At 57.6% G+C, this 20,529-nt stretch overlaps 1 protein-coding gene across 1 annotated transcript in view; it reads left to right on the top strand.

Moving 5' to 3' along the window:
* COQ8A (coenzyme Q8A) overlaps positions 1-20,529 on the top strand; it is a 41,539-nt gene that overhangs the window by 15,358 nt on the left and 5,652 nt on the right. The window contains exons 2-6 of the mRNA XM_036354624.1: positions 4,162-4,347; positions 7,436-7,849; positions 8,096-8,162; positions 18,008-18,082; positions 20,391-20,516. Of these exons, the coding sequence (XP_036210517.1) occupies positions 4,171-4,347; positions 7,436-7,849; positions 8,096-8,162; positions 18,008-18,082; positions 20,391-20,516 (859 nt within the window). The 5' untranslated portion in view covers positions 4,162-4,170. The remainder of the gene's footprint in view (positions 1-4,161; positions 4,348-7,435; positions 7,850-8,095; positions 8,163-18,007; positions 18,083-20,390; positions 20,517-20,529) is intronic.

Here is a 20,529-nt window from a genome sequence, read left to right as displayed (position 1 = left end):
TTCTTAAAGGCATTTAAATATATAAAATAAATATCAAAAATATAAGTCTGTGTTTTATTATGGTTGCAAAGATCAAAAAATTTCTATATGTGACACGGCACCAGAGTTAAGTTAGGGTTTTTCAAAATGCTGACACGCCAAGCTCAAAAGGTTCGCCATCACTGGCCTAGTACTTACAGATGAAATCGTGGGGAGGGTAAGGTTTTTAATTTGTGTATTACGTGTGTTTGGGAGCTTTCAGCTTTGTTTACAATCATGATGAAAGGCCCTGGTGCAGCTGGGTGCCTGGTTCTCGTGCATTCCTAGATGGGTTTCCACCCATATTCCGGGTAGCTGACTTCTGCGTCACGTTGGGATTCTGGCATGAGAAGTAGGACGTGTGAGACCCAGCCTTTGGAAACCAGAAGGTGAGAAAAGTGTCTGGAAAGATACTTCCTTCTGGTGATTGTTCGCCTTCCCTCCCCCCGCTTTTTTGAAGGTAGACCCTGCTTTTAGCCGAGCAGTGTGTGGGAGGTTTGGGTACAGCCCCGGCACATTAGGTAAATAATTTTGTCAAAGGGGTTCGAACACAGGCTGTGGTTTGAAATACACATTCACATGTGAATCTGCTCACGGATGATAGGCTGTTGATCAGCAACATCTGTTGATTTGAGAAAAGCAGGGTTTGCGTTACGGGAGCTGGAGGTATCGTTCTGTGATGGTCTTTCCCCGGGTGGGTCGTCCTCCCAGAGGAGGTGGTCTAGTGCAGTGATGGCGAACCTTTTGAGCTCGGCGTGTCAGCATTTTGAAAAACCCTAACTTAACTCTGGTGCCGTGTCACATAGAGAAATTTGTTGATCTTTGCAACCATAGTGAAACAAAGACTTATATTTTTGATATTTATTTTATATGTTTAAATGCCATTTAACAAAGAAAAATCAACCAAAAAAATGAGTTCGCGTGTCAGAGGTGTCATAGGTTCGCCATCACTGGTCTAGTTATCTTCCTCCCAATGGTGCTCACGGTCTAAGGCAGCGGTTCTCAACCTGTGGGTCGCGACCCCTTTGGCGTTCGAACGACCCTTTCACAGGGGTCGCCTAAGACCATCCTGCATATCAGGTATCTACACAGTAGCAACATTACAGTTATGAAGTAGCAATGAAAATAATGTTATGGTTGGGTCACAACATGAGGAACTGTATTTAAAGGGCCAGAAGGTTGAGAACCATTGGTCTAAGGTGAGATTCATGTCCTTCGGGAGTTCACTGTGAGAACACAACTGTTTGGCAGGAGGAAATATATAACAGTACTTTTAAAATTTTTAAAATTGATTTTAAAGAGAGAAGAATGGGGAGAGAAGCGTCAATTTGTTGTTCTACTTACTCATGCATTCACTGATGCTTCTGTCTGTGCCCTCACTGCAGACGGCACTGCGGCCTGGGTGTGTGGGGACAGCACTCTGACCAAGCGAGCTGCCCTGTCAAGGCTGTACGTTACTGTTTAATGTGCGCTTTTTTAGGTGACTTATTTATTTGCCGCTTTGAAAGTAGGATATATGAACGAAAAAGTTAGGAAAATACAGTAAGGAAGATACTGAAAGAGACCATTATTACTTACATTTCCCTTTGATGACTTTTAAAAAAAGTGTCGGTGTGAAGTAGGTGCAGTTCCAGCCTGTCACAGAGCTATGCTCAGGGCTGACATGCTTAGAGACCAGAAGGGCTTAGAGACCAGAAGAGTGAGGACGGAGCTCGGGGTCCCAGCCCAGCGCAGGACTAAACGGAAACGGATCTTTCAGGTGGAGCTGCCCTCGGGCAGCGGGCCATTCAGACTAGAGCGGGAGAAGCCCACAACACTTAGCAGTTTCGCCTAAGGAAACGGTGTGTGGTTTTGATAACTAGGATGAGTTCAGGAAGAATTAGTTTTCAGCCTGAAAAAGTCTGAATTAGTAGGTCTTGGAAGTTTTAGGGAAGATTTGACCTGAGTGAGAGGTGTTGGAATTGCTGGGGTTTGTGGCCAATGGGGGACGACTGCCTTGCTCATCGGGATGGAGTCAGAGGTGAGCAGAGGGCAGGCCTGTGTCTGGGACCCCCAGGGGCAGTGGGGTGTAGTGCCTGGTCCTGGGCCACCGGGAGGGTCCTTCGGATAGGTGTGGCCAGGGGCCCCGCCTCCGCCATCGCATGTCCCTGATGTCTCCTCCCTCACTGGGGTCTGTGGACCTTGACAGTGTACCTGTGTGTGTTGGGGGTGGGCCAGGGGCTGCCGACTTGTTGAGAGGGGGCACCAGTTGCATTTGATCTCTGATTGCACGATCTCTTCCCAGTCCTGACATTGGAGAATGTCTTGGGGGGCTCATCCTTGTTTATTATAGTCATCAAGTGAGGGAGAGCCCAGAGGAGGCCTGGGGTGTGAAATGGCACCAGGTGTTGGGCTGGGCTTGCCCTCCTACCTCACTGCCGTCTCTTCAAGGGGATGGTCACCTTCTAAAAACCTCCGTGGTTTTAGCTAGGGTGTAGGCGGTCCATTTGTGTCTGAGCAGTGCCCTCAGGGTCAGGGGCCAAGAGCTTGGGGAGGCAGTATGGAGTGGCGGGCAGACAAGGGCCAGGATCAGGCCCCAGGCCACCCTCCAGAAACTGAATGGCGTCGGCCGTTAGTTAAGCTCTGGCTTTGGTTTTCTCCTTTAGAATTGGGGGCAGTAATCTCCATGTCCTCCAGTTGTTTATAAAGGTTAAAAGGAGATGAGAGTGAAGCACCCAGCCCGTGCCCTGTGCAGGTGGAGGTGTTCCTGGGGCAGGTTATGGTGGGCCAGCGCAGCTCCCCAAGGCTCCTGTGCACCGGGGGTTTCTCTGGCTGTCGCTACAATTCTTTCAAATAAAAGCAGCCGGGCCCTGCGGAGGGGCAGCGCTGGAACCCTGGGCTGACCGGGCCTGGGCCCCCTGCCGTCTTCAGAAGCCCTGGAGTTCGGGGCGGTCCTGGTGTGCTCTTACCGGACCGCCAGCCGTGCTTCTGCTCACTCGTGGGAAGAGAAGAGGGACCACGGGTGTCTGTGACCTCCCCGCCCTCCTGTGGCCCACACCCTGTGTCCAGGTGTAACCTTCCTCCTCAGCCTCCACGTGTTTGTTCATGCAGGTCCCCTGCCTGCCTGCCTCCCACGCCCTCTCCTCTGGCTTCTGTCTGATCTCTGAGCCTCTTAGCAGGTCTCAGCTCTGCCTGCCCTGTCCAGAGTGGACCTTCTCTGGGTGTCCTGCTGTTCCTTTCCTTTTTGTGGTTTTTCTTCAGCCCCCGTTTGTTAACAGGGCCTATCTAACCCCTCCCAGCACACAGCCCCCTAGCAGACCTTAAGAATACTTGGGTGATTGACAGCACTCCGCACCCTGTGAGGTACCACTGTGTACAGTCACTTTCAGCCTCTTTGGCCCTGACCTACGTTCAGAAACACATTTTAGACGGACTCGGTAGAGAAAAAAGAGGCCGAGAAGCTCACGTGTGCACACGAGGGAAACAAGTTTCATAAGACAGCCAGTCCTTCCCATAGGACCTCTGACTTTCTTCTGTCCACGCCATGTCGTTGCATTTTAATGCTGGTTAGGATTTTCCAGATGGATTGCACCTTGGTCTGGACTGTGGTTTGAAAACACTGGCTTGCTCAGTAGTTGAGTCTGAGAAGGAGGGTGGGCGCTGGCTGCCCTGTGGTCTGTGGGTGTCTGTCAGAGGCCTCACCGGGCAGAGCGAGCGCAGCTGGGCAGGGGCAGGGGCAGGGGCAGGCAACCTTGTTTGGGAACTGCTTTGGGCACAGGTGCCCCCTCCCCAGCCTACAGGTTGGTCCAGAGGAAAGAGCCTTGGACTAAGTCAGTATACCCGGTTCAAGTTCTGGTTCTGCCACTTGGTGGCGGAAGACTTCAGGCAAGTCACTTACCTCTCTCGGTCTCCTAGGGTGCTTCAGAGGGTGCACAGCCGGCCCCTGGGGCCTTGCATGCTGCTCAGGGCTGCAGTGCAGGGAGTGGCCCAGAGCAGACCTTGAGCTCTGGGCCCTTCCTCTCTTTGCTCTGTCAGCCCGGATCAAAAGGGAGGTCAGTGCAAACCAGTTACCTTCTGCCCAGGATCACGGGGAGTTGATCAGTGTGAGTGTGACCCTGTATGAGGTGTGTGTCCCCCTGCCTGACTTGGCCTGCTCTCTTCCAGCCCTGAAGGATGGCTTCCATTATGGGGGATGCAATCATGGTGCTCAAAGGCCTTGCCAAGCTGACGGAGGCAGCCGTGGAAACCCACCTGCAGCACTTTGGCCTTGGTGCGGAGTTCATCATGGCAGCCCGGGCCCTGCAGTCCACAGCTGCAGAGCAGTTCAGCATGTTCCTGGGGACGGTGCAGGTAAGGAGGCGGGGCCAGGAGGGGTGCCAGTGGGAGGGAAGCTGGACTTGGAGCCCTGGTGAGACTAGGACACAGCTAGGGTGGCTGGTCTCCATGTGGCCAGGGCCAGAGAGCCCACTGGTTAGTGTAGCCCACTGCCCTTCCGGGTGGGGTAGGGCCCCTGTGAGAGGCTGCTGGGTGACTCACGTCTTAGAGGAAGCTTCACAGAGCTGAGAGCAGCCCCAGGAGCAAGCGGCCCAGCCCACGCGTTCGACTAGGAGTTCCCTGGCTGATCAGGCGCGGGTGCGAGCTCAGGGAGACCAAGCCCCGTCCGCGGGGAGCGCAGTGACCGGCCCCGTTCCCTCTGCCCGGTCTGTGTTCAGTTTCTGGCCAGTGTTGAGGTATTGAAGAGAAGCCTTTTTAATTTTGGGAATTTAAAAAATCACAGGAAAAAGTAACACTTGCCTGTGTTCTGTGGAGGCAGCTGGAAGGAACCCGGCATGTGGCCGTCACTGAGCAGTTTTTAAAGAGGCAGAACCCTTCTCCCTGTGTTAACGAGTGTTTTTCTGTGGGCTGATTTCTGTAAAGAAGTGATGGAAGCCACCCGCTGTCAGAGCTTCACTGGGCAGAGCAAGAGCCGCTGGGCGGGGCGGCCAGGCTGGGAAGCGCGTTCCATTGGCTGTCGCCTCCGCATGGAGCTGCCACAGGGGGCTGTGTCCGTTGGGCTTCCTCGGGCTTTTCCCACTTGCCCGCTGCAGTTTTCTGTGGGTCTCTGGGTCCTGATGTGGTGCTTTCCTGGGTGAAAGCTGAGGACCACTCCACCTCTCGTCTTCCTCTCGTCTTCCTCTCGTCTTCCCTGCCGTCTTTTGTGCCCCAGACCAGAGAGCCTCTGCTTACCAGCACGGGGAAGGTTTCAGGTAGAAGTGCGGGCAGGACAGGCGATCATAACAGCTGGACAGAGGGCTGTCCACCGAGGTGTCCCCAGTGACTGTTTCTGCAAGTCCCAGGGGAGGGGAAGCTGTGTGCGCCCATGTGCGTGGCACACCTGCTCCCTCCTTCCGTTCCCCTGTGGTCGCCGACTTGTGGACCAAGGACACTCAGGCTCCGCCAGGCTGAGGCCGTCACAGCCTGCAGGCCTCTGGTCAGTCTTAGGTCCCGGGCCCCCCTCTGCTGCCCTCGAAGGCTCCGTGGCTGTTTCTCACCCACACAAATGCCTCCAGCTTCACAAGCCTCACACTCGTGGCCTCACCGGAGCCTCCCTGCTGTCCTGGAAGGGGCAGGCCTCGATGTGCACCCCTTGCTCAGGTGGGCAAACGGAGACTGAGAAGCTGGATGCGAGGCCCGTGGTTTTAGGTGCCAGGATCAGGCCCGTATGCCTCCCTGCCCTGCCCTCCTTTGTGCGGCTGGGCTGAGGCTCCGGCCCCCAAGTGCCGTCCCAGTGAGGAGCAGCGCCTGCCTGTGGGATGTGTTGCCGGTGGAACACTCAGGAGGGGCAGTTGTCCAGCTCACTGGCCTCCCAGGCGTGCGGCAGCGTGGGAGACCTGGACAGGCCTCCCTGGGAGGGGAGGGGCCTCCTGCCCAGGCTCCCATCCGCTCCCCCGTCTGCCCAGGCTCCCGCCCGCTCCCCCATCTGCTCAGGCTCCCGCCCGCTCCCCCGTCTGCTCAGGCTCCCGCCCACTCCCCTGCTCCCCCGTCTGCCCAGGCTCCCGCCCGCTCCCCCGTCTGCTCAGGCAGGGCCCTCCCCCAGGACAGTCACTTGGAGGGAGGGGGAGGGCCATTCCCACCGTGAGGTAGACACTAGCGGGCGCTGGCCTCCGTGTGCTCCCCTTCTCTCCCTCAGCTCGTAGGTCCTGTGCCTCCCTTCTCTCTGAGGGGATGGAGGCCAGATACTCTAGAAACCTCGCCCTCCAGCCCCTCCAGGGGCTTGTTCCCGTCTTCATGCAGCAGACACCAGGTCTGGTCCCATTGAGACACGGGCCTTCACTGCCCAGAGGCCCACAGCCACATAAGCCGGTCATGGTCACGCAGGGCCGGGCGGCCACACGGGAGTCAGGGCAACGGGTTCTGCTGTGGCTCTCGGACCTGCCTCAGGCCCTCACCCAGGGCTGCCTGGCCATCTTGAGAGGCACCCAGAGAACCCAACACAATTGATTTCTGCTCTGAGGATGGCCGGCTGGTGGGCCTTTACCGGGTCACCTGGGCATGAGAGTCACAGCCCCATCTCCCGCCCCTGGAGGCCGTAGCCTGTAGAGCTGCGGGGGAGCAGGCTGAGGACCTACTCCGTGTCGGCAGAGCCGCGGGCAGCACTGTGTGCACTGAGTCCATTTCAGTGGAACGGAACCCGGGCTCCTGACCTCCCTTCAGGAGTCCGTGCTGTTCCAGTTATAGCGTCCTCGGCACTGTTCCCCTGGCCTGTCTATGCCTTGTCTGTGGCCCCCACAAAACTGATTGTGGGGAGTCCTATTTTCAGATGAGGAAGTGGCAGAGAGCTCACACAGGTCACTCTGAGTTCTAAAGCAGAAGGAATCTGGGCCTGAAGATCAGGTCTTTTCAGTTGTTACAAGGAAAATATGTGCCCCCAACTCCCAAGGACAGCCAGGCCAGACCTGATTGTGCCAAGTCGTCCAGTGAGAGAACCTCTTAAAGGCAGGCCATGGCCGGTGAGGGGAGCCGTGTCTGGCGAGGCGCTGGCCTGGAGTGGTGGGGTGTCCCCGTCTGTACACTGCCCTTGCCCTCGCTGGTCTGTGTTATGCTTTGACTTCTCAAAGGTCTCCTGTCTCTTTCCCTGGATCACCCACCCCAGAGCCCTGGAGGCCTGTCCTTAGCCCCGATTAATAGAGGAGGAACTTGCTGGGAGTGGTGGTAACGGGCCTGGTCCTGGCTGGACACCCAGCAGGTTCTCAGTGACCACACAGCGGAGCCCTAGCAGCAGCAGGACTGGGATCCGGGTCTCACCTCCAGAACTGACACAGGCCTTGGGAGTAATGCGGTGCCGCCCTCTGCAGGACGGAGGGCGGGGCAGCGGGGATGTGCCGTCCTGTGCAGAGGGATGGGCACAGGAGGGCGGGCTACCGCTTGCTCCTCTCACGCTGGCTTTTGTTTCCTGCAGGAGCAGGACAAGCATGAAGAATCTTACATGTCGGAGAGCTTTGAAGACCCAGAATCAGAGTTCCACTTCTCAGGGCCAAGGGCCGAGGGCGCCTCTGCAGACTTCTCTGCAGCCTCCTCCCAGGACCAGCCGTCGTCTCCACCCCAGGATCACGCCAGCAGCAAGGGCCCAGCTCCTGCCTACGCTGACAGTGGACCCTTTAGGGAAGCCGGGCTCCCAGGGCAGACTGCCTCTCCTCTGGGCAGGGGGGACGGGAGGCTTTTTGTAGATAGCAGAGCCCCCTTCTGTCCCACTGGCCTGCAGCGAAGGTTCTTCCACCAGGACCAGTCCCCTGTGGGGGGCCTTACAGCCGAGGACATTGAGAAGGCCCGGCAGGCCAAGGCGCGCCCCGAGAGCAAGCCCCACAAGCAGATGGTGCGTCTGGGAGGCCCCTGGAGTGGGCCCTGTGGTGGTTCCCCGGTGGTGCTGGTGTCAGGCCCCTGTGGGGATGCTGGGGTCTGGAGGCTTTGGGAACATGGAGGCCTCTTGGTGGTGGAGGTGCTGCCCGGCAGAACTGCTGTCTTTGGTGGTGGAGAGGGGATGGGGGGCAGCATGAGCCCCTGAAGGCTGGCCCTGTTCCCATTCTCTGTTCCCTGAGGGCGCTCTCTGTTGTCCCTCCAGCTCAGTGAGCGGGCTCGGGAGCGGAAGGTGCCAGTTACAAGGATTGGGCGGCTGGCCAACTTTGGAGGTAAGGTGGCTGTGTGTCTGTGCCCTCACCTGCCCTGGCATGCCAGTCCTGGCTGAGTGGGGCTGGCCTCCCCTGGCCCCAGCATGGAGGTGGCAGAGGGCGGGGCCCACAGGCACCCGGGGAGCAGTACGGGCCCCTGGGTGTTTCCCAGGGTGGATGATTCAGTGACTGGAATCCACGGTGCCTGAGCTCACCCGAGGGGTTGGTGTGGCTGACGTCACACGGTGAGCTGCAGCTCGGCTTCTCCTACTACCCCGGCCTCCCCGCCGCTCAGCCCTGTGGAGGCCTCTGCAGGAGGGGGGCCGGCCAGTGAGGGAGTCCCCACTGGGCCCGTGTGGCTAACTAGACCGAGTGGTGTTTGCCCCGGGAACCAGCCGTTTGGAGACCCCTTTGCCGGATGCCCACAGGCTTGTGGGGCGTCAGTAATGATAACGAGGTGCCAAGGCCCTGAGCTGCTGGCATTCCAAGTCCATCCTAAGATGCCGTAGAGCTGCGGGCTTTATTTGTCCTTTTCTTTGGGGGTTTGAGTAGCCATTGTGCCCAGCACACCTGTGCTCTTCTATCAGCGTTGAAGGGTCATTCTATAGTGAAGGCTTACGGCACTTGTATCTGCCTGTCTGACGTCGTCTTGTCACGTCTGTTGCTGAATTACCGACTAAGACGTTCCTATTGAAAACACCATCTCCTTTGTAATGGTATACTTTCAGACAGAGTGACTGGGAGCACATTCCTCTAAAGCTTGGCTGTCCTCAGAAGGCTCTCCAGAAAGTTAATGAACTCAGTTCGCATATGAGCCTTGGGCAAGTGGCTATTTGCAAGGCTGTGTCTAACAGAGGCCTGTTGGTTCATGCTGCCAGTGCTGAGTGGCCATGAATGGTCACGATTGGGTGGCTACCTGCTTTTTCCTTCGCTGGGGCTGGATTATACATCTCCCCTCCCATGTGTGTACATACTGTTCTCTGTTGTCTCTTCTCTTTTGGAAGCCACATTCTACTCATTGTTAGGATTGGCTCTGTGCTCCGGGAGCTGGACCCAGGAGTGAGTCCTAATATTGATGGCTGGCTATCTTAAAAAAAAAAAATCCTATATAATAAAAGCCTAATATGCTAAGTGTCCGGTCGTCCAGTTGGCCATTCAGTCAATCAAAGTGTAATATGCTAATAATATGCTAAGGCTGCTCAGCCGCTTGCTATGATGTGCACTGACCACCAAGGGGTAGGTGCTCAGGTAGGTTAGCTTGCTCTGGGGTCTGGTCAATCGGGACTGAGCGAGATGGGCGGACATGCCCTGGAGCCCTTCCGTGGTCTCTCCCCAGCTGACCAACCTCCCGTGCCCCTCCCCAGCCCCGATCGTGCACCGGTGGGGTCCCTTGGCCTCCCCTGCACCCTCTCACAATTCAGGACCCCTCAGGGATGTTGGAGAGCCGGTTTCGGCCTGATCCTGCAGGCCAGGCCGAGGGACGCCTCTGTGCACGAATTTGTGCACGGGGCTCCTAATATATATGTATATGTGTGTATATGTGTGTGTGTGTGTGTGTGTGTGTGTATTTTTTTAATTTCTGGGAGGTGTCTGGGCACCAACCCTAAAGGGGTGACTGTCTTCTTAATGTGCAGAGCAGACTGAGTTAATCAGATAGAATTTTCTTAACCTTAAGGTTTTCTTGTACATTGCTAACTTAAAATTTGACATCTGTTGCTACAGTCTAGTACGGGGGTGGGCAAACTTTTGACTCGAGGGCCACAATGGGTTCTTAAACTGGACCGGAGGGCCGGAACAAAAGCATGGATGGAGTGTTTGTGTGAACTAATATAAATTCAAAGTAAACATCATTACATAAAACGGTATGGTCTTTTTTTTTTTTTTAGTTTTATTCATTTCAAACGGGCCGGATCCGGCCCGAGGGCCGTAGTTTGCCCACGGCTGGTCTAGTATAAAGTGTCATCTACATTTGTTGCCTTGTTTTACTTGAGTTAGCATTTCAAACAGTTCCTCATAGTGATACCAAACTCAGGTTTGGCTGCCTGCCACTTTGAAAGCCAGTACTCAAGAGACAGGGGCTGATGTAAGGAAAGATGGTCTATTCAAGTGCCAGCAGCCTGAGAAGATGGTGACTCCCGTCCCAAAGACCATCTTAACATCTCAGTGTAGGCTTGGGTTTTTATTAGGAGGGAGAGGAGGAAAAGAAAGAAATCAGGGGCATTCAGAGTTCTCTTCATGTAAGTCAGCACAGTCCAGTCTAATGATTATCTTGAAACTGGTTGAGCAGAGGTCAGGTATGTATGTATGTATGTATTTATTTAGTTATTTAGTTAGTTAGTTATTTGAGGCCCAATGCATGAATCCATGCATGGGTGGGGTCCCTCGGGGTGGCCTGTGGGGATTGGGCCCTAGCTTGTGCCCCCAGGCTCTCAGCCCCAGCTTGTACCCCCAGCCTTGCAGCCCTGCAGCCCCGCCTGGCACCCCACCGTGGCCTGGCGCAGCCCCCTCACCTGCTCTACCATTCCACCTCGGTCCCACTGTTGTCGGGGCCCATTGAGGCTGGCAGCGCCTTCGCTGCTGTCAGTTGCCAGCGCCAAGTCGCCAACATCTGCCATGTTTTATGCTGCCCCCTGGTGGTCAGCGCATGTCATAGTGAGCAGTCAAACTCCTGGTACAACGACTGCCCAAGGGGACGATTTGCACATTAGGCTTTTATTATATAGGATTTATTTATTTATTCTTAATCTTCATTCGAGGATATTTTTCCATTGATTTTAGGGAGAGTGGAAGTGAGAGGGAAAGACAGAGAGAAATACTGATGTGAGAGAACTACATCGCTTGGTTGCCTCCTGTGCGAGCCCTGATCAGGGCCTGGGCCAGGGAGGAGCCTGCAACCGAGGTATGTGCCCTTGACTGGAATTGAGCCTGGGACCCTTTGGTCTGCAAGCCGACGCTCTACCTACTGAGCCAAACTGGTCAGGGCAAGGTCCCGTTTTTATGGTTGAGAGTCAGCAAGTGTCCTGAAGCCAGAATGTCTGGTTGCTGGAGTTGCTTTCTGAACTCTGACACAAATATGCTGCTTAGCCATGGGCTACATATCAGTTAACAATTCCTCTTCTGTAAAAACACTTTTAATATTGAACAGTATTAACAGAAGAGAAGGGTGGGTTACACAGAACATAAGGTCCTGGGGTGCCTCTACCAGAAGGAGTTTGAGAATCACTGCTTTGGTGGCCTCCAGTGGTCCCTGCTCCCCAGAAGACTTGGCATAGTTCGTTTCCTGCTTTGCACAGTGGCTATTAGTTGGGTAACATTACTTTCTTTTTAAATTCATTTCAGAGAGAGAGAAAGAAAAAGAGAGAGAGAGATCGATTAGTTGTTTCCACTAAAAGGATTAGAAGAAATATTTTAATATTGCTATTCGCCCTTTCTCTATAATAGAAGTGTCAACCAAATTCACGATTGACAATGACAGATAGAAACACACACGTGCAATTGGCGCCGAGAGCTTTATGTATTGCACATGCGTGAGTCAACTTAGCCTTTTATATCTATAGATACACTTGCTTAATTAGACCTGCTTTCTGATGTAGCTAAACTTTTTCCAGCCCAGTGAAGCACCCCAGCTTCTTATTCAGGTAATGGTCAGCAATACAGCAGTAACTATCAACACGAAGCAGATTATTATTGTAGATCACGCAGGAAGAACAAAGGGTAAAATATTTAACTGCAGCAGTGTTTGACTATATTCTGCACAGTGAGAAAACCTGAAGTCATTTTCAAGGTCCACCATTTCTTCTTTTCAGTCGGGTCAAGTTTCTAAGCTTTCTAAATCTGTTTTCTGGCTAATGAAAAGAAAATAGGATTCCACCAAGTCTCCTATCTACCTATTCCAGAACTTCTTTGAGGATCAAATGAGATGAGGCACGGGAACATGCTTCACAGACATGTGGTTACAGTGTAAAGTGTTTCCACCTGGCTATAAAGCAAGCCGTGTTCCTGGGCTGAAGAAACTGCAAGGAGGCTAGTCGCTAGGGAGAGGAATCCGGATGTTGCTATGTGACGTCATTACCCAGACAGACACTTAGCATATTAGCCTTTTATATATATAGGTTGGTTGATTTTTATTTGTGCCCTGAGATCCAACCCACAACTTTGGTGTATCAGGATGACGCTCGCTCTAACTGAACTACTCAGCCAGGGCTTTTTATTAATAAACTAGAGGCACTGGGGAGAGGGGCGGGTCCCTCAGCTCAGCCTGAGCCCTCTTGCAGTCTGGGAGCCCTCAGGGGATGTCCGACTGATAGCTTAGGCCTGCTCCCTGCAGGAATAGACCTTGTTCCCCTGAGGGATGTTGCAGTGGGAGTGCTGGGTGGCTGCGCTCACCCGATGGTGCCCTCATTGGCCTTCACCCACACAGGTGGGCAGTGGCAGTGCCTGCGCTTTGGGGACCTGAGCGTTGGTGGTGTATGTCTTGGAGAGGGCCATGTGCGGGAACTTGTCTGTCTCCAGCCTGGTCTCCTCCCCAGGGTTGTGGTGCAGCTGGCCCTTGAGGATGTGGGCGGTCGTCACCATGGCGACGCCCATCCCATCTCCCAGGAACAGGATGGTATTCTTAGCCATGTTGGTGTTAAGGTTCTGAAGGCTCGGCGTTTTTCAGGTCTGCTGAGCTTGGTCTCTCCAGTACTTGGGGTCTTTCTCTTTCTCTGTTACTGAGGAGGTGGTAAGGCAGGTGCCAATGGCCGGCACCAAGAATGGTGAATCATGATGCGCTCCAAGCCTGGCTCTCTCTCTCAAGCCCAGTTGCAAACCACGTGGGTGGGAGGCGAGGGCTGGCAGTGGTCGGCCGTTAGCTGACGTTCTGATCTGGCGCAGAGCCCTGGGTTAGGGTCTGTCCTGGCACAAGTGACGCGCGGCGAGTACGCTGGGGCCCGAGGGCATGCAGCGGGTGTACGATGCCAGCACCCTCATAGCTTATAAAGGTGGTCATGGGGGGACGGGGCGGCCATAGGGGGGAGGGGGACAGTGCTGCCTGGGCAGCCCTCCCCGGCTGGCCCTGGCCCTGGACCTCCCGCCCCCATCCCGTCCTGCTTATGGATCTTTTAAAAGGATATTTTAGCCATGATTCCAAGATAAAAGGAAAGTCAGTTGAGTCACTGAGTTTGTGATAGATTCAGCCCCACCATCTCTGTGTCTAGACGCTGATGGCGACCCCTGGGCCTGCAGAGTCAGCCTGCAGTGGGGCCGGGGGGCAGGGCGGGAGGGGAGAGTGTTGTTGCCTCCAGCAGCAGCGCTGTGTGCTCTGACCTGGCACACTGCCCTCTGTTGCCTTGTCTAAGGTCAGGCTTCCCCACACAATATTGACGATGGGGCACCTGCTGTTCCTGGTGGCTGGGGACCAGGTCCTGGGCTGACAGGGCGGTGTCCAGGGCCGGACTCACTCTGGCCCCTCGTGGGCTGGCGCTTAGTGGCGCCAGTTTCCTTGCCTGATTCCCGAGGGCACGTGCTGTGCAGCCTGTCCCCCAGCCCCGAGCTCCTCCCGGCTCAGCTCGCTGAGCAGCCAGGAGGGCTGCTGTGGGACAGGACGTTCCGCGCCCTGGGCAGGCCAGGCTTACAGGGTTCTGTGTGTCCTTTTCCCACTGAGGGCGGGAGGAGGGTCAGGCAGTTCTTGTCTCCAGTTACAGATGATGGGCTGAGCCACGCCCCACTCGCCCAGGGACCCCTCTCACAGATGGCAGTCTGACCGGCTGCCTGTACCTGTGCCCTGTCCCCTGCAGCCGGCAGAGTGTGTGTTAGGTCCTCCCCTACCCAGTGGGGAGGGCCAGCCCCAGAGAACCTGCGGAACGCCCTCCAGGGAGCTTCCTTCAGCGGCTCCCTGTCCCCTTCCTCCTGCGGCTCCCTGTCCCCTTCCTCCTGCGGCTCCCTGTCCCCTTCCTCCTGCGGCTCCCTGTCCCCTTCCTCCAGCGGCTCCCTGTCCCCTTCCTCCTGTGGCTCCCTGTCCCCTTCCTCCAGCGGCTCCCTGTCCCCTTCCTCCTGCGGCTCCCTGTCCCCTTCCTCCAGCGGCTCCCTGTCCCCTTCCTCCAGCGGCTCCCTGTCCCCTTCCTCCTGCGGCTCCCTGTCCCCTTCCTCCTGCGGCTCCCTGTCCCCTTCCTCCTGTGGCTCCCTGTCCCCTTCCTCCTGCGCTGTGGGCTGTGCCCCCCACAGGGCCTCTGCTCCAAGGGCCGGGTGGGGAGGTCGCAGCGATGCAGAGAGGGGACTGAATTACCTCTGCTTTGTGGACTTGCTGCCAGCTCAGGATCCTTAGATGTGCTAACCCAGACGGGGCTCCGCTGTCAGGCCGCGGGAGTGCCCTGTGCTGTCGCTGTGCACGCGCCCTGCATCACACGGAAGCGCCCGCGCCTGTCGCTACCCTGCAGAGCTTGGGGTCCGCGAGAACCTTTCCTCACTCCCTGCTCCTGCGGCACCTTCCCCAGGCCCCTCACCGATGCGCTGTGGTTAGAAGGCGTCTCATTGTCTCCTTTTCTTAGCCCTGGAGCGTGTCTGGCCAGAAGCCCAGTGGCTGCTCCAGGAAGGGCCACTTGGGCTCTGGGACCCCCAGAGGGACTTCCGGGCGGCAGGGGCCAGGCTGGGCCTAGGCTCCCAGATCCCGGCCGGGGGGGAGAGCCCCGCTCTGACCCCTCTCCCCACCCCGTTTCTTGACTAAACTTCCGTTTGTGAGGGAAATGGGAATGTCAGGAACTTTCTTAGAAGGAGCTGGCGCCTTCTCACCGGCTGGGACGGAGGCCAGGCTGGGGCTGACGCGGGCTCCACGCTGGTCCTCCGGGATCCGAGCAGACGGTAGCCAGGCTGGGCCATAGGAGGACTCGGAAAGTGGGGGGAGGCGTGCCATCCCGAGGGCTCCGGGTGCTGGGGGCCGATGGGCCACAGGTGGCGGAGAGCCAGCAGGAGCTCTGGGTGTCCTCCCCAGGACCTGGAGGATCCGGGCGGAGGCGCCCGTTCTGCCAGGAGGAGGATCCAGCTGGGTCTGGCCTTGCCCCGCAGCAGAGTTCTGGGAACTGCTCTCCGCTTGGCAGAGGCCACCATTTCTCAGTCACACACAGGAGCTCTTGAGGCCAAGGTCAGGGCTGCCTGGCGGGCCTGGCCCTGGGCTGGTCCTGAGGGAGCTTGTAGGGCCACAGCAGGAGCCTGAGGCCACCTTGTAGCCGGTTCTCTTGTTTAGTGATTTGATGACAGGCCCTGGTCCTTGGAGAGTTTGGGCTCCGACCTGCAGCCTAGAGACGGCCAGGGAACAGTTTGACCAAGCATCTGAGGGGGCCCAGCAGGAGGCCTCTGCCTGCCGAAAGAGGGGCTCAGCACCCCCCCCCCCCACGCTGGGGACACGTACACAGATACACACAGACACACACACACACAGACACAAAGAGACACACACAGAGACATACACACAAACACACAGACACACACACACACATACACAGAGACACACGCACAGACACAGACACACAGAAACACACGTGCACACAGACACACAGAGATACAGAGACACATACACTCACAGACACACACACACACACACACAGACACAAAGAGACACACACAGAGACATACACACAAACACACAGACACACTCACAGACACAGACACACAGAAACACACAGAGATACAGAGACACATACACTCAGAGACACACACACACACACACACACACACCCGTAGTATCTGTTCCCAATGGCCAGGCTCTTTGGACTGGATCTAGGCAGAGAAAAATCTAGATGCAGACACTTGCTAGAGTTTGAAGGTTACTATCGTTTGTTTTCCTAAGTCAGATAATGTGAGGGGTGGGCAGGAGAGTTAATGTTTGATTGGAGACGAGGCTCCCAGCGCTGTGCCCAGTAACCGCCAGAGGGAAAACAGGTTCTGGCACCTGCATGCCAGTCCAAGATGTCCTTGGTGGGCCCGAGGGCACCCAGATGGCGGTGGCTTCTTTCTGTGGTCGCAGAGCGCGGCCTCTTGTGGCCCCGGACTGTCCCGCGCTGCAGCCGCCAGCCACACGGGTGTCACGCACGTGAAATGTGGCTGGTCCAGACTGATCCAGGCTCAGGCGAGACACACAATGTAAAACATGTCCAATAATTTAAAACATTTTTATTGATTTCAGAGAGGAAGGGAGAAGGAGAGAGAGAGAAACATCAACGATGAGAGAGAATCATTGATCAGCTGCCTTCCGCATGCCCCACACTGGGGATTGAGCCTGCAACCTGGGCATGTGCCCTTGACCGGAATCCAACCCGGGACCCTTCAGTCCACAGGTCGACGCTCTATCCACAGAGCCAAACGGGCTAGGGCGCTAATGATTTTTATGCTGAGTACTTGTTGAAATGATAACGTTTTGGATAAACTGGTTTAAAATATGTTAGAATTCATTTTATGTGCTTTTTGCTTGTAAAAGTATTCCCTGTGTGGCTGACATGGTATTTCCTTTGGATAGGACTGGTCTGGCCATGTTGGATAGGAGCCACGGTAATAACAGCAAACACTGTTATGGCAGCACCTGTGCCAGCCCCACTGGAAGCACCTTAGGACTTTGTTCAGGTGTTTAATCTCCAGTGACTATGAGGCAGGAACTTTTATTTTTTATAAAATTTGGGAGATGTGTGCAGGTTTCCTTACCGGTTCATCAGAGCAGCCAGTGTGAGGCTGTCCCCTCTGGCATGGGGGCTGCTGCTCCCTCCGCCCCTGGCCCCTGGGCCGCGGGCTGTGCTCTCCGAGGCCCCCTGGCCCCAGGGCCTCTTTAGTGTCTTCCAGGGCCCCTGCTGTAGTCCGGGTGCTCATTCCCTCTCTGCTCATGTGCCTCCCGCCCCCACCCCCACCCCCACCCCCAGCAGCTAGACCTGTTAGAAAGTGGAGGGGAGGCTCCAGGCAGGCTTCCCTGCCTCCCTCTGGGCACAGCAGGCCCTGATGAACTTGGATCTAGAAGATTGCAAAAGGGAGAGGGAGGGCTGCGACCACTGTCGGTGCCTGCGTGAGGGCTGCAGCCTGCATTCCTGTGCGTCTCCCAGTTTGGATTGGGGACCCCCACCTTTTGCTTTTGCAGAACATTCCCACTCGCTGCGGCTGCTGCGTCCGGCCCTGTCGTGTGGTCCCCTCCGAGGAGCACAGTCAGGGCTCTGAGGACCTGAGCCTGTTCCCCCAGACGGCACAGGCGGGGCTGCCTCCCACGGGGCGCCCGCTCCTGGCCCCTCTCCCCTGGGCTGGGTCCTCCCAGCCTCGTTCTCTGTTGTGTGTTGTCCTGGGGTGTTGGTGTGTCCCATCGCCTGTACATGAGCAAAGGTGATGGGGTGGGCACAGATGAAACGTCACCAAATGCACCTGCCAGATCTTCTCTGAAAACAACAGATATGTGTGTCCCTACATTTTTGTCCTCCTCTGAGCGTCGTCCTGTGCCCCGAAGGGTTGTTGGTTCAGTCCCTGGTCAAGGCACATACTGGGTTATGGTTTGATCCCCAGTTGGGGTGCGTATGGAAGGCTACCGATGGACGTTCCTCTCATTTCGATGCCCCCCCTTCTCTTTCTCTTTCCCTCCCTCCCTCCGTCCCCTCTCCCTTTCTGTTTCTCTTTTCCTCCCTCCATCCCTCCATCCCTCCATCCCTCCCAGCATGTCCTCTGGTGAGGATTAAAAAAATGGTCTGGAGTGTATTCGAGGGTCCTTGGGAAGCTGAGGGGTGTGCGTGTGCGTGTGCATGTGTGTGTGTGTGTGTGTGTGTGTGTGTGTGTGTGGAGGTGGGGGAGGGGCCTTGTGGGCGGAGGCCAGTGGGCAGCAGCCCGCTCCCATGCAAATGCCCAGCGCCCTCCCCTCCTCCTTCCAGGTCTGGCTGTGGGTCTGGGCTTTGGAGCCCTGGCTGAAGTCGCCAAGAAGACCCTCCGCTCTGAGGATTCCTCAGGTGAGCTGGGCCCTGATGTCCCACCTGTGTTCTGGGGCCCTCAGGTCCCCTCTGGGGCACGCTCACTGGTGGCTGAAGGCGGCTCTGCTCCAGTGCTGGCCCGCCCTGGCCCACTCCCGCCGCCCTGGCCCACCCCGCCGCCCTGGCCCACCCCACTGCCCTGGCCCACCCCGCCGCCCTCGCCCACCCCACTATCCTGGCCCACTCCCGCCGCCCTGGCCCACCCCGGCGCCCTGGCCCACCCCACTATCCTGGCCCACTCCCGCCGCCCTGGCCCACCCTGCCGCCCTGGCCCCTCCAGTGGAGCTGAGGTTCGGCCCAGCCCCGCCCCTGCTCTCCTGCGGCTGAGGGGAGTGGGTGCTGCTGGGACAGATCCCACAGGGCCCTCCATCTCTGAGGCAAAGGTCATGAACCTGTCCCCTGCCTTCCGGGGTCAGCCAGGGGTCAGGTCAGAACATGCGTCTCTCCAGGAGATGTCAGCTCTTTCTAGTATCTGACACCTCCTCTCCCTTCCAGGAGGACCCCCGTGACTCCCCCTGTCCTGTCCCTGTTGCCCTGGCTGCCAGTTCAGGGCTGGGCTCTGAGGGGCCTGCCAGTCACAGGCGTGGCCCCTCTTCACTCGCCAGACCCTCTTGTGGGTCAGGGAGCCTCCCAGAGGGAAGGCAGCAGGCTGACCCACAGCCTGAGGACGGGACACCGTGTGTCCTTGGAAGGGGCTGGGGACAGGGGACTTAGCGGGAGTATTTTTAGTGTTGGAGACGACGTGAGGCCTGGCGTTCAGGGGAGAGCAGCACCCTCCCTCCCCGCAGCGGGCGTCCTCTCCCAGCAGGTCTGGGCAGGCAGGAGGCTAGGACTGGCTCCAGGCTCAAGCGGGTGTCCTTTGTCAGGGAAGCAGTGACCTTGGCTGGAGGTCAAGGCCCAGGAGCCAGAGGGCGGGCTCAGGCCAGGTAGGAGGGGCTGGCAGCCCCCCAGCTCTGCCCCGGCTCTCAGGACAGGCCTGCGATGCCGTGGCCTGGAGGGCGCTGACCAGCCAGGCCAGCTCCGCCTGGAGGAGGCTCTCCTGGGGGGCAGGCCCACCACGCTCTGCCCGGCTCCTCGTTACTCTCAGCACCAGCCGTGTCCCCGCTGGCGACAGAGCCGTAGTCGGGACCCTTCTTGGTGCAGCCATTCTGGAGCCCTGCCCACGGCTGCCCCTGACCCCCAGCAGCTTGGTCTCTCCCTGCAGAGCTGACATCGCTCACCCTCCCGGGACCCCTGCCGCCCGGGACCCAGGAGTGAGCCTCACTCCTACGTGAGCGGCAGGGCTGCCCTGAGGCTGGCAGATGCTCGTGTTCTCTTTGGGGCTTCTCTTCTGCAAACTGCACCCCACCCTGTGCACCCCTGGGCTGGACACGGTCCCTGGGGCAGGGGGCGGGGTTCCCCCTGCAGCCACCTCTCCTGTTCCCTCCTTGGGACCCAGCTCAGTCCCGAGGGCTGGGCCAGGCACCTGACTGGGCTCCCAGGACAGCAGGCAGGAGAGCACCGAGCGCCACAGGCTGCGGGACTGAACGGTGCTGAGGAGCGGGGAGGGCAGAGGGGACGCCGAGCACGCCTCCCCCCAGGACACGGGCAGACTGGTGTTTAGGGCCGCTGCGGTGGAGACGGCACTGGGCACTGGCTGGCCCCCCTGCAACCCCATTGAGTCATCGCCGCGCACCCTCCTACCCCCAGTGTCCCGGACACAGGTCATCTGCACCCCTGAGGTCGCTGCCGGGGCCTCTGGGCAGAGGGGAGAGGCAGGCACAGCGGGCGAGTGCTGTCCTTGACCCTGAGCTCCCCTCCCTGAGCCAGCTGGCCCTGTGGTGAACGTGCTGGGCGACCTCTGTCCTCCTGGCCTGGCACTGTGCATTGGGTCCCTCCCTCCCAGTGCCTGTCCCCAGCTCCAGCTGACTGCCCTTCAGCGTGCCCTCTCCAGGCCCAGGCACTGGGGGGGTGGGGGGGGGTTGGCGGTGCCGGCGTGTCCCCAAGGCCTCTGAGCGGCAGGGAGGCGGGTGTGGAAGTTGTATTGCTCCTGGGGTTTGACGGGCATCCAGGAGGGAGACTGGTCAGGCTCCGTGTGGGGCTTTTTCAAACGGCACTAAAAATCCTCCCCACCCTGATGTTCCTGCCTCTGTTTACCAAGGAGGATGGGGGTGATGGTGTTGGCCCAAGACAGCCAGTTGGCCGTGGGCTGGGGTGTGCCCCGGGGTCCTCGGGCCCTGCACCTGCCCGGCGAGCCCTGGCACTCGGAGAGGGTGGTGGTGCCTCGATGACCTGGCTCTGCCCACAGGGGGGAAGAAGGCCGTGCTGGACTCCAGCCCCTTCCTGTCGGAGGCCAACGCGGAGCGCATCGTGAGCACGCTGTGCAAGGTGCGCGGGGCGGCGCTCAAGCTGGGCCAGATGCTGAGCATCCAGGGTGAGTGGCCCCG

The sequence above is a fragment of the Myotis myotis genome, unplaced genomic scaffold (assembly GCF_014108235.1).
Source record: "Myotis myotis isolate mMyoMyo1 unplaced genomic scaffold, mMyoMyo1.p scaffold_m19_p_21, whole genome shotgun sequence".
Lineage (NCBI taxonomy): Eukaryota > Metazoa > Chordata > Mammalia > Chiroptera > Vespertilionidae > Myotis > Myotis myotis.
This window is presented reverse-complemented; position numbering and strand designations above follow the sequence as displayed.